The sequence below is a fragment of the Episyrphus balteatus genome, chromosome 1, assembly GCF_945859705.1.
Source record: "Episyrphus balteatus chromosome 1, idEpiBalt1.1, whole genome shotgun sequence".
Taxonomy (NCBI): domain Eukaryota; kingdom Metazoa; phylum Arthropoda; class Insecta; order Diptera; family Syrphidae; genus Episyrphus; species Episyrphus balteatus.
This window is the reverse complement of record NC_079134.1, coordinates 83,205,101-83,218,561: the sequence shown is the minus strand read 5'-3', so window position 1 is coordinate 83,218,561 and position 13,461 is coordinate 83,205,101. Positions and strand designations below refer to the sequence as shown.

Below are 13,461 nucleotides of genomic sequence, written 5' to 3'. Positions count from 1 at the left end.
TCTCTATTACTGCCCGAAATATTTAAAATTTAAGGAGTGGTCTTTGACTCAGAAACAGCACTGGCCAACCAAATTAAACTTTTTTTGCCACAAGAACCAAAATATACTTTTCTAGAGGTTTTTGGGTTGCTGAACTCGAATCCGGAATCAGAAAAAATCTATTGGCCTCTGTTCTTGAAATATTTCCGATATTAAATGCAAAAAAAGTTTTTGTTTATAACGGTTGTTAAAAAAATTTGCTTGTAATAAATTACCCCACATAAAAACAGAAGCTCGAAAACAGCCAAAATGACGTTTTTTAGCATTTTAAAACGGTAATATCTCAAAAACGGAGGCCAATCAAATTTTTCTGACAGATTAGAGTTCAGCACATCAAAAACCTCTAGAAAAGTATATCTTGGTTCTTGTGACAAAAAAAAAAAGTTTAATTTTGTTGACCAGTGTAATCTAAGCGACCAACAAATAATACTTCTGGGCCCCAAAAAAAGAGAAAGGCGTATACATATCCTTTTTAAAAAAATGTCGATATCGAAATGGCCCCTTAAAATTAATATTGTCTCGGGGCCTCGGCAACTCAACGTACGCCTCTGATGGTCGCGTGAATTAACACATTGTTTACAGATTAGTGTAAAAATAAACAAGAACATTAAAACACGGCTTACGGCTATCATTTACTTTATTTTGGCTGCAAAAAGAGGAGAACGTCCAAGTTTCTCATCGTAATACCACGGCATGATCGTTGAACTTGAGTCGACCGTTCGACTCGCGAGTCACAATATGGCCCTACTTATTAAGGAAGTGGTCATTTAATGAATAAAAATGTATTCAATTTCGTATAGTATATAAGTTTAAAAATTGATAAAATAACCTCACCAGGTGCCATAGACCAATGAGTATTGTGACGGTATGAACATGTAATCCAAAACAACAAGTCCACTCCTTTCTGGCATGAACTCGTTTAAGTCTAATTCTTAACATTTCATCAATTTGTTTCTAAATATTTTGATTTTATTCTTTTCAAATACAATAATTAAACGGAAAAAATATTTATTGCAAATGTTTACTCGCTAGCAGAGTAGTTGTTTTAAAATCTTAATATTAATTTACATCAATCAAGCAAAATAAATACTGTCCTAACTTTTATCATTTTATCCATCGACAAACTATACCAAGACGGGACACTTTCGTACGTCTCTCCCACCCTTCAAGCAAGAAAACGGAGCTCAGCAAAGACACTCCGATCTCAAAACGCGAGTTGCACTCACAAACTTACAACTTTTTTGCTTAAAGGGAAGCAAACAAGTCTGACCTCGGTCCGAATCCGCTCCGCCTCAGGCGGAGCTGAGTCCGACTTCGAGGCAGAAACTGGTCCGAAGGCGGCTCAAATTAGTATGTAAATTAGAATCACCGCGGAGCTGATTTTATATGTATTGGTTTTTTCACCACGATTTCTCCTTCGACTTTGTGTTCATATACAAAAAGTTGCAAGTGTGTGAGTGCAACCCTGTCTTTCGCGGTCGGAGGTCGGAGTGTCTTTTCTGAACTACGTTTTCTTGCTTGAAGGGATGAGTCATTTAGGGGTTCTGGATCAGCTTGAGTCGATGATGGAACGTTCAATGAGTCATGAACATTCTGATTTTCAGTAAGTGGTCTCGGATTGTCTTGAATCGATAATGGTTTATCTTGAAATAAATCCATCAGATGAAGGAAGGTGTTGTTTGCTGGTTTTTTTTTAATATTTCCACGCCTCTTTCCCCCCCCAGATACCGCACGCGCTGGGGTCCATTTTCATCGAGTACGAAGTCATTTGCGGATGATTATCGTATCGGCACTTTTTAGTGTTTTTTGAAGGTAAAAACAAATTAAAAAGAATTAAATAAGTAAAGAGAATGGTGATACGAATATCAAAGGAAGGTCAAAGATTGGGACTGCTTAGTACAAGCATTTATTATATCTATACAAAATAAAAAAAAATTTTAAGTTAACAAAAAAAAAATAAATTTAATATTTCATGTTTAATTTTCAGAAAGTGTCAAAATTTTAAAACAAAAATGTTTTAATAGTCAAGAGTGTTGAGAAAAAAATAACTCAGTATACATATGTACATAAAATTAGGTATATAGATATAGACATTAAATGAGAAAAGAATCAGTAAACATTAAACATAAATACAAAAAAAGTTTATGAGCGTGGTACACTGGTTTTTAGTATTTTTTTCAGACTAGTTTTATTAATATTAAAATCAAACAGATTAGTATTCAAATTTACAAGCTTACACATGCGAGTTAAGGGCTCATGCATACCATAATTAGTACGGTGTTGGGGTAATTTTATTAAATCTAAGCTACGAAAGTTATAAGCACCTCTCCGGTAGTTAAAATTAATAGAATTAAGCAGATCCGGGCCATCAATTACACCCGTTATAAGTTGATGAATAAATACAAGGTCGTTATTTACTCTCCTTTGAGACAGGGTTTGGATCTGCAGTAGGTTGATTCGATGCTCATAGGAAGGAAGGTTAAAAGGGTCCGTCCATGGTAAGCCTTTTAAGGCAAAACGAATAAAATTACGTTGGACTGATTCTATTCTTTCTATATGGATGCTGTAAAAAGGTGTCCAAACTTGAGATGCGTATTCTAAGTGGGGGCGAACTAAGCAGTTGTAAAGAGCTAATGTAACGTAAGGGTCCCTAAACTCTTTCGACCAACGCTTGACAAAACCTAACATAGAATTGGCCTTGTTTACAATCAGGTTTATGTGCTCTGTGAAATCGAGATTGGAGTTAAAGTTAACACCAAAGTCTTTAAAGCTATGCACACGGAGTAAAGTGTGATGAGATATCTTATAATCATACAGACTAGGAGTTTTTTTCCATATTGTTTATAATTTAATAAAATTGTTTATAATTAATAAACTAACATTATACAAACAACGACACGAGACACGACGCGACCAAACACTTCAACAAAAAATAACAAAATGACGCTTTTGCTGTTGTTGGCTATGTCTGTCTACTTTTTTTTTCTTTTTCTCAGTTTTCACCACGATTCTCTTAGACTTTGTGTTCATACACAAAAAGTTGCAAGTGTGTGAGTGCAAGCCCGATTTTCGCGGTCTGAGGTCGGAGTTTCTTTGTTGAACTCAGTTTTCTTGCTTGAAGGGTGCCTTCGTTTTTCAGTTAGGGATGCAACATCGTTAAAAAAACATCGAGTTTGAATACATCGATGTTTTATTTACAACATCGATGTTAAAAAAACATCGGTTCTATCTTCGATACATCGATGTTTTCGCGATGTATTTTTGTTGGACATAAATACGTTCTACTGTATCTAAAGAACAAAATATATATGTCTTATGTGTTTAAAACCCAAAAACCTAAGTTGAATTTAATTTTTAGGTACCACAAAACAGACAAATTTATCAACAAAATGAAACATATTTTCTTAATACGATTTTTGTTTTTATTTATATATAAATACCATCAATTCTAATCAAATAGAATCAATTTTTCTAACGTCCAGAGCTCTGAACGGAACTCACAAGCATCTCAATAATGGTCGCCATAAGCGTGCACACCATTGGGCCAAGCGGGGCGGTGCCTTGGGGCCCCAACTGACGCTAGGGCCCTGACTGGAGACAATGCAGAGAAGAAAACTGTTATTATAAATAAAGTAGAAAAAATATTATAGACCGAGAGCCAGCGACCTAAAGTTTGCAGGTAATTGCTTAGTATTCAGAGTCATACCAATTTATAGTCTTCACCGACTTATATAAGAAACCGCTGGTCTGCCTGGCCGTATACGTGGCGAACATGTGTAAAATTTGTCATGAAGGTGAAAAAAAATTAAAATTTGGAAATCGACCTTAAATCAAAAAAAAATTATTTTAGGACAACAGAAAATCCTACGAAAATAAACGATAGCTTTTTTTAAAGATTAAAACTCAAACTACTTGCTGATTTTTAAATACATTTTTTTTGGTCAATAGTTTTTGAAAAAAAAATTTTCAAACACAAAATTTTGAAAAAAAATTCAAAAAAAGTTCAAACAGTTCAAAAAATATACCCAATAAAGTATTATTTTTTTTTTATTTTAATTTCTTTTGTATATTTTGAGTCAAACACCGAAAACTAGAAGTCAAAATCTCTTTTACTTTTTGAGAAAACTGAAAATTACCAAACCTTCTATTTTTTCACCAACGCCAAAATTACGACTATTAATTATGTCTTTCAGAAAGGAAGTAAGATGTTCACGTTTTTTATTGCAGGAATCGTTCAATGGGTTATAAAAAAGATAAAACCGCGGAGTTCTATTAAATGAGAGGGTTCGAACTGGAGAAAGGGGTGCAAAAGCCCCCTTTTTGGTTTTTTCAATATATCTCGTAAACAAAGCATAATTTTGAGATATTGTTCTTAATAAATTTTGTAGAGAATTAAATTTCCTATAATAATAATGTTTTTTAAAAATTGATAAAAAAAATTTCCTTACCAAAACAGTCAAAACAAACAAAAAAAAATCAAAAAAAATCAATTTTTTTAGTTTTTTTACTTTTTTGGTTGTGTCCAGCGAAATAAAGTTTGCAGGTAATTGCTTAGTATTCAGAGTCATACCAATTTATAGTCTTCACCGAGTTATATAAAAAACCGCGGCCGTATATGTGGCGAACATGTAAAAAAATTGTCATGAAGGTGTAAAAAATTACAAACTATTGCAGGTCATTGCTTAGTATTCACTCATATGAAATATGTTTAAGGACATCCCCAGGCATGTTACTGCAAAAAAAAAGTCTAGTCAGCCGTGGCAAAAACGGTCTGCCAAGCACTTGAATGTGAAAAAAATTTTAAATTAAGAACTCGACCTTAAATCAAAAAAAAAATAACACGAAAGTAACACTGGTCAACAAGGTTTTTGCCACAAGAACCAAAATATACTTTTCTATATGTTTTTGATGTGCTGAACTCGAATCTGAAGTCAGAAAATTTTTATTGGCCTCCGTTTTTGAAATATTACCGTTAGAAAATGCCGAAAAACGTAATTTTGGCTGTTTTCGAGGTTATGTTTTTATGTGGGGTAGTTCATTATGAAAAAAATTGTAACTGTGCCTATAAGAACCAAAAATGTTTTAATCTTTCCGATATCTCTATTACTGCCCGAAATATTTAAAATTTAAGGAGTGGTCTTTGACTCAGAAACAGCACTGGCCAACCAAATTAAACTTTTTTTATCACAAGAACCAAAATATACTTTTCTAGAGGTTTTTGGGTTGCTGAACTCGAATCCGGAATCAGAAAAAATCTATTGGCCTCTGTTCTTGAAATATTTCCGATATTAAATGCAAAAAAAGTTTTTGTTTATAACGGTTGTTAAAAAAATTTGCTTGTAATAAATTACCCCACATAAAAACAGAAGCTCGAAAACAGCCAAAATGACGTTTTTTAGCATTTTAAAACGGTAATATCTCAAAAACGGAGGCCAATCAAATTTTTCTGACAGATTAGAGTTCAGCACATCAAAAACCTCTAGAAAAGTATATCTTGGTTCTTGTGACAAAAAAAAAAAGTTTAATTTTGTTGACCAGTGTAATCTAAGCGACCAACAAATAATACTTCTGGGCCCCAAAAAAAGAGAAAGGCGTATACATATCCTTTTTAAAAAAATGTCGATATCGAAATGGCCCCTTAAAATTAATATTGTCTCGGGGCCTCGGCAACTCAACGTACGCCTCTGATGGTCGCGTGAATTAACACATTGTTTACAGATTAGTGTAAAAATAAACAAGAACATTAAAACACGGCTTACGGCTATCATTTACTTTATTTTGGCTGCAAAAAGAGGAGAACGTCCAAGTTTCTCATCGTAATACCACGGCATGATCGTTGAACTTGAGTCGACCGTTCGACTCGCGAGTCACAATATGGCCCTACTTATTAAGGAAGTGGTCATTTAATGAATAAAAATGTATTCAATTTCGTATAGTATATAAGTTTAAAAATTGATAAAATAACCTCACCAGGTGCCATAGACCAATGAGTATTGTGACGGTATGAACATGTAATCCAAAACAACAAGTCCACTCCTTTCTGGCATGAACTCGTTTAAGTCTAATTCTTAACATTTCATCAATTTGTTTCTAAATATTTTGATTTTATTCTTTTCAAATACAATAATTAAACGGAAAAAATATTTATTGCAAATGTTTACTCGCTAGCAGAGTAGTTGTTTTAAAATCTTAATATTAATTTACATCAATCAAGCAAAATAAATACTGTCCTAACTTTTATCATTTTATCCATCGACAAACTATACCAAGACGGGACACTTTCGTACGTCTCTCCCACCCTTCAAGCAAGAAAACGGAGCTCAGCAAAGACACTCCGATCTCAAAACGCGAGTTGCACTCACAAACTTACAACTTTTTTGCTTAAAGGGAAGCAAACAAGTCTGACCTCGGTCCGAATCCGCTCCGCCTCAGGCGGAGCTGAGTCCGACTTCGAGGCAGAAACTGGTCCGAAGGCGGCTCAAATTAGTATGTAAATTAGAATCACCGCGGAGCTGATTTTATATGTATTGGTTTTTTCACCACGATTTCTCCTTCGACTTTGTGTTCATATACAAAAAGTTGCAAGTGTGTGAGTGCAACCCTGTCTTTCGCGGTCGGAGGTCGGAGTGTCTTTTCTGAACTACGTTTTCTTGCTTGAAGGGATGAGTCATTTAGGGGTTCTGGATCAGCTTGAGTCGATGATGGAACGTTCAATGAGTCATGAACATTCTGATTTTCAGTAAGTGGTCTCGGATTGTCTTGAATCGATAATGGTTTATCTTGAAATAAATCCATCAGATGAAGGAAGGTGTTGTTTGCTGGTTTTTTTTTTAATATTTCCACGCCTCTTTCCCCCCCCAGATACCGCACGCGCTGGGGTCCATTTTCATCGAGTACGAAGTCATTTGCGGATGATTATCGTATCGGCACTTTTTAGTGTTTTTTGAAGGTAAAAACAAATTAAAAAGAATTAAATAAGTAAAGAGAATGGTGATACGAATATCAAAGGAAGGTCAAAGATTGGGACTGCTTAGTACAAGCATTTATTATATCTATACAAAATAAAAAAAAATTTTAAGTTAACAAAAAAAAAATAAATTTAATATTTCATGTTTAATTTTCAGAAAGTGTCAAAATTTTAAAACAAAAATGTTTTAATAGTCAAGAGTGTTGAGAAAAAAATAACTCAGTATACATATGTACATAAAATTAGGTATATAGATATAGACATTAAATGAGAAAAGAATCAGTAAACATTAAACATAAATACAAAAAAAGTTTATGAGCGTGGTACACTGGTTTTTAGTATTTTTTTCAGACTAGTTTTATTAATATTAAAATCAAACAGATTAGTATTCAAATTTACAAGCTTACACATGCGAGTTAAGGGCTCATGCATACCATAATTAGTACGGTGTTGGGGTAATTTTATTAAATCTAAGCTACGAAAGTTATAAGCACCTCTCCGGTAGTTAAAATTAATAGAATTAAGCAGATCCGGGCCATCAATTACACCCGTTATAAGTTGATGAATAAATACAAGGTCGTTATTTACTCTCCTTTGAGACAGGGTTTGGATCTGCAGTAGGTTGATTCGATGCTCATAGGAAGGAAGGTTAAAAGGGTCCGTCCATGGTAAGCCTTTTAAGGCAAAACGAATAAAATTACGTTGGACTGATTCTATTCTTTCTATATGGATGCTGTAAAAAGGTGTCCAAACTTGAGATGCGTATTCTAAGTGGGGGCGAACTAAGCAGTTGTAAAGAGCTAATGTAACGTAAGGGTCCCTAAACTCTTTCGACCAACGCTTGACAAAACCTAACATAGAATTGGCCTTGTTTACAATCAGGTTTATGTGCTCTGTGAAATCGAGATTGGAGTTAAAGTTAACACCAAAGTCTTTAAAGCTATGCACACGGAGTAAAGTGTGATGAGATATCTTATAATCATACAGACTAGGAGTTTTTTTCCATATTGTTTATAATTTAATAAAATTGTTTATAATTAATAAACTAACATTATACAAACAACGACACGAGACACGACGCGACCAAACACTTCAACAAAAAATAACAAAATGACGCTTTTGCTGTTGTTGGCTATGTCTGTCTACTTTTTTTTTCTTTTTCTCAGTTTTCACCACGATTCTCTTAGACTTTGTGTTCATACACAAAAAGTTGCAAGTGTGTGAGTGCAAGCCCGATTTTCGCGGTCTGAGGTCGGAGTTTCTTTGTTGAACTCAGTTTTCTTGCTTGAAGGGTGCCTTCGTTTTTCAGTTAGGGATGCAACATCGTTAAAAAAACATCGAGTTTGAATACATCGATGTTTTATTTACAACATCGATGTTAAAAAAACATCGGTTCTATCTTCGATACATCGATGTTTTCGCGATGTATTTTTGTTGGACATAAATACGTTCTACTGTATCTAAAGAACAAAATATATATGTCTTATGTGTTTAAAACCCAAAAACCTAAGTTGAATTTAATTTTTAGGTACCACAAAACAGACAAATTTATCAACAAAATGAAACATATTTTCTTAATACGATTTTTGTTTTTATTTATATATAAATACCATCAATTCTAATCAAATAGAATCAATTTTTCTAACGTCCAGAGCTCTGAACGGAACTCACAAGCATCTCAATAATGGTCGCCATAAGCGTGCACACCATTGGGCCAAGCGGGGCGGTGCCTTGGGGCCCCAACTGACGCTAGGGCCCTGACTGGAGACAATGCAGAGAAGAAAACTGTTATTATAAATAAAGTAGAAAAAATATTATAGACCGAGAGCCAGCGACCTAAAGTTTGCAGGTAATTGCTTAGTATTCAGAGTCATACCAATTTATAGTCTTCACCGACTTATATAAGAAACCGCTGGTCTGCCTGGCCGTATACGTGGCGAACATGTGTAAAATTTGTCATGAAGGTGAAAAAAAATTAAAATTTGGAAATCGACCTTAAATCAAAAAAAAATTATTTTAGGACAACAGAAAATCCTACGAAAATAAACGATAGCTTTTTTTAAAGATTAAAACTCAAACTACTTGCTGATTTTTAAATACATTTTTTTTGGTCAATAGTTTTTGAAAAAAAAATTTTCAAACACAAAATTTTGAAAAAAAATTCAAAAAAAGTTCAAACAGTTCAAAAAATATACCCAATAAAGTATTATTTTTTTTTTATTTTAATTTCTTTTGTATATTTTGAGTCAAACACCGAAAACTAGAAGTCAAAATCTCTTTTACTTTTTGAGAAAACTGAAAATTACCAAACCTTCTATTTTTTCACCAACGCCAAAATTACGACTATTAATTATGTCTTTCAGAAAGGAAGTAAGATGTTCACGTTTTTTATTGCAGGAATCGTTCAATGGGTTATAAAAAAGATAAAACCGCGGAGTTCTATTAAATGAGAGGGTTCGAACTGGAGAAAGGGGTGCAAAAGCCCCCTTTTTGGTTTTTTCAATATATCTCGTAAACAAAGCATAATTTTGAGATATTGTTCTTAATAAATTTTGTAGAGAATTAAATTTCCTATAATAATAATGTTTTTTAAAAATTGATAAAAAAAATTTCCTTACCAAAACAGTCAAAACAAACAAAAAAAAATCAAAAAAAATCAATTTTTTTAGTTTTTTTACTTTTTTGGTTGTGTCCAGCGAAATAAAGTTTGCAGGTAATTGCTTAGTATTCAGAGTCATACCAATTTATAGTCTTCACCGAGTTATATAAAAAACCGCGGCCGTATATGTGGCGAACATGTAAAAAAATTGTCATGAAGGTGTAAAAAATTACAAACTATTGCAGGTCATTGCTTAGTATTCACTCATATGAAATATGTTTAAGGACATCCCCAGGCATGTTACTGCAAAAAAAAAGTCTAGTCAGCCGTGGCAAAAACGGTCTGCCAAGCACTTGAATGTGAAAAAAATTTTAAATTAAGAACTCGACCTTAAATCAAAAAAAAAATAACACGAAAGTAACACTGGTCAACAAGGTTTTTGCCACAAGAACCAAAATATACTTTTCTATATGTTTTTGATGTGCTGAACTCGAATCTGAAGTCAGAAAATTTTTATTGGCCTCCGTTTTTGAAATATTACCGTTAGAAAATGCCGAAAAACGTAATTTTGGCTGTTTTCGAGGTTATGTTTTTATGTGGGGTAGTTCATTATGAAAAAAATTGTAACTGTGCCTATAAGAACCAAAAATGTTTTAATCTTTCCGATATCTCTATTACTGCCCGAAATATTTAAAATTTAAGGAGTGGTCTTTGACTCAGAAACAGCACTGGCCAACCAAATTAAACTTTTTTTATCACAAGAACCAAAATATACTTTTCTAGAGGTTTTTGGGTTGCTGAACTCGAATCCGGAATCAGAAAAAATCTATTGGCCTCTGTTCTTGAAATATTTCCGATATTAAATGCAAAAAAAGTTTTTGTTTATAACGGTTGTTAAAAAAATTTGCTTGTAATAAATTACCCCACATAAAAACAGAAGCTCGAAAACAGCCAAAATGACGTTTTTTAGCATTTTAAAACGGTAATATCTCAAAAACGGAGGCCAATCAAATTTTTCTGACAGATTAGAGTTCAGCACATCAAAAACCTCTAGAAAAGTATATCTTGGTTCTTGTGACAAAAAAAAAAGTTTAATTTTGTTGACCAGTGTAATCTAAGCGACCAACAAATAATACTTCTGGGCCCCAAAAAAAGAGAAAGGCGTATACATATCCTTTTTAAAAAAATGTCGATATCGAAATGGCCCCTTAAAATTAATATTGTCTCGGGGCCTCGGCAACTCAACGTACGCCTCTGATGGTCGCGTGAATTAACACATTGTTTACAGATTAGTGTAAAAATAAACAAGAACATTAAAACACGGCTTACGGCTATCATTTACTTTATTTTGGCTGCAAAAAGAGGAGAACGTCCAAGTTTCTCATCGTAATACCACGGCATGATCGTTGAACTTGAGTCGACCGTTCGACTCGCGAGTCACAATATGGCCCTACTTATTAAGGAAGTGGTCATTTAATGAATAAAAATGTATTCAATTTTGTATAGTATATAAGTTTAAAAATTGATAAAATAACCTCACCAGGTGCCATAGACCAATGAGTATTGTGACGGTATGAACATGTAATCCAAAACAACAAGTCCACTCCTTTCTGGCATGAACTCGTTTAAGTCTAATTCTTAACATTTCATCAATTTGTTTCTAAATATTTTGATTTTATTCTTTTCAAATACAATAATTAAACGGAAAAAATATTTATTGCAAATGTTTACTCGCTAGCAGAGTAGTTGTTTTAAAATCTTAATATTAATTTACATCAATCAAGCAAAATAAATACTGTCCTAACTTTTATCATTTTATCCATCGACAAACTATACCAAGACGGGACACTTTCGTACGTCTCTCCCACCCTTCAAGTAAGAAAACGGAGCTCAGCAAAGACACTCCGATCTCAAAACGCGAGTTGCACTCACAAACTTACAACTTTTTTGCTTAAAGGGAAGCAAACAAGTCTGACCTCGGTCCGAATCCGCTCCGCCTCAGGCGGAGCTGAGTCCGACTTCGAGGCAGAAACTGGTCCGAAGGCGGCTCAAATTAGTATGTAAATTAGAATCACCGCGGAGCTGATTTTATATGTATTGGTTTTTTCACCACGATTTCTCCTTCGACTTTGTGTTCATATACAAAAAGTTGCAAGTGTGTGAGTGCAACCCTGTCTTTCGCGGTCGGAGGTCGGAGTGTCTTTTCTGAACTACGTTTTCTTGCTTGAAGGGATGAGTCATTTAGGGGTTCTGGATCAGCTTGAGTCGATGATGGAACGTTCAATGAGTCATGAACATTCTGATTTGCAGTAAGTGGTCTCGGATTGTCTTGAATCGATAATGGTTTATCTTGAAATAAATCCATCAGATGAAGGAAGGTGTTGTTTGCTGTTTTTTTTTTTAATATTTCCACGCCTCTTTCCCCCCCCAGATACCGCACGCGCTGGGGTCCATTTTCATCGAGTACGAAGTCATTTGCGGATGATTATCGTATCGGCACTTTTTAGTGTTTTTTGAAGGTAAAAACAAATTAAAAAGAATTAAATAAGTAAAGAGAATGGTGATACGAATATCAAAGGAAGGTCAAAGATTGGGACTGCTTAGTACAAGCATTTATTATATCTATGCAAAATAAAAAAAAATTTTAAGTTAACAAAAAAAAAATAAATTTAATATTTCATGTTTAATTTTCAGAAAGTGTCAAAATTTTAAAACAAAAATGTTTTAATAGTCAAGAGTGTTGAGAAAAAAATAACTCAGTATACATATGTACATAAAATTAGGTATATAGAAATAGACATTAAATGAGAAAAGAATCAGTAAACATTAAACATAAATACAAAAAAAGTTTATGAGCGTGGTACACTGGTTTTTAGTATTTTTTTCAGACTAGTTTTATTAATATTAAAATCAAACAGATTAGTATTCAAATTTACAAGCTTACACATGCGAGTTAAGGGCTCATGCATACCATAATTAGTACGGTGTTGGGGTAATTTTATTAAATCTAAGCTACGAAAGTTATAAGCACCTCTCCGGTAGTTAAAATTAATAGAATTAAGCAGATCCGGGCCATCAATTACACCCGTTATAAGTTGATGAATAAATACAAGGTCGTTATTTACTCTCCTTTGAGACAGGGTTTGGATCTGCAGTAGGTTGATTCGATGCTCATAGGAAGGAAGGTTAAAAGGGTCCGTCCATGGTAAGCCTTTTAAGGCAAAACGAATAAAATTACGTTGGACTGATTCTATTCTTTCTATATGGATGCTGTAAAAAGGTGTCCAAACTTGAGATGCGTATTCTAAGTGGGGGCGAACTAAGCAGTTGTAAAGAGCTAATGTAACGTAAGGGTCCCTAAACTCTTTCGACCAACGCTTGACAAAACCTAACATAGAATTGGCCTTGTTTACAATCAGGTTTATGTGCTCTGTGAAATCGAGATTGGAGTTAAAGTTAACACCAAAGTCTTTAAAGCTATGCACACGGAGTAAAGTGTGATGAGATATCTTATAATCATACAGACTAGGAGTTTTTTTCTTTGAAAAGGTCATCGTCTGACACTTAGTCGGGTTGAGATTTAAACCGTTCTTTGTACACCAAATAGCAAATCTATCAAGATCATCTTGCAAGGATATGCGGTCATTCACAGAGCTTATGCTTTTGTAAATTTTCATATCATCTGCGAAAATAAGAATTTCACTCTTCCGTAAACATAACGGTACGTCATTAATAGCTAAAATAAAAAGAAGAGGTCCCAGGTGGCTACCTTGCGGGACGCCCGATTTGGCAATGAAGGATTTAGAGAAGGTCCCTCTGAATTTCACCTGATATGACCTATTTATAAGGTAAGAAG

General features: G+C 33.9%; 1 protein-coding gene across 1 annotated transcript in view; it reads right to left on the bottom strand.

Moving 5' to 3' along the window:
• The window catches only part of LOC129905161 (lysosomal-associated transmembrane protein 4B), a 113,132-nt gene extending 100,889 nt beyond the window's left edge, over window positions 1-12,243 (bottom strand). Inside the window, exon 1 of the mRNA XM_055980569.1 lies at window positions 874-12,243. Coding sequence (XP_055836544.1) covers window positions 874-978 — 105 coding nt within the window. The 5' untranslated portion in view covers window positions 979-12,243. The remainder of the gene's footprint in view (window positions 1-873) is intronic.
• Window positions 12,244-13,461: the final 1,218 nt, after the last annotated feature.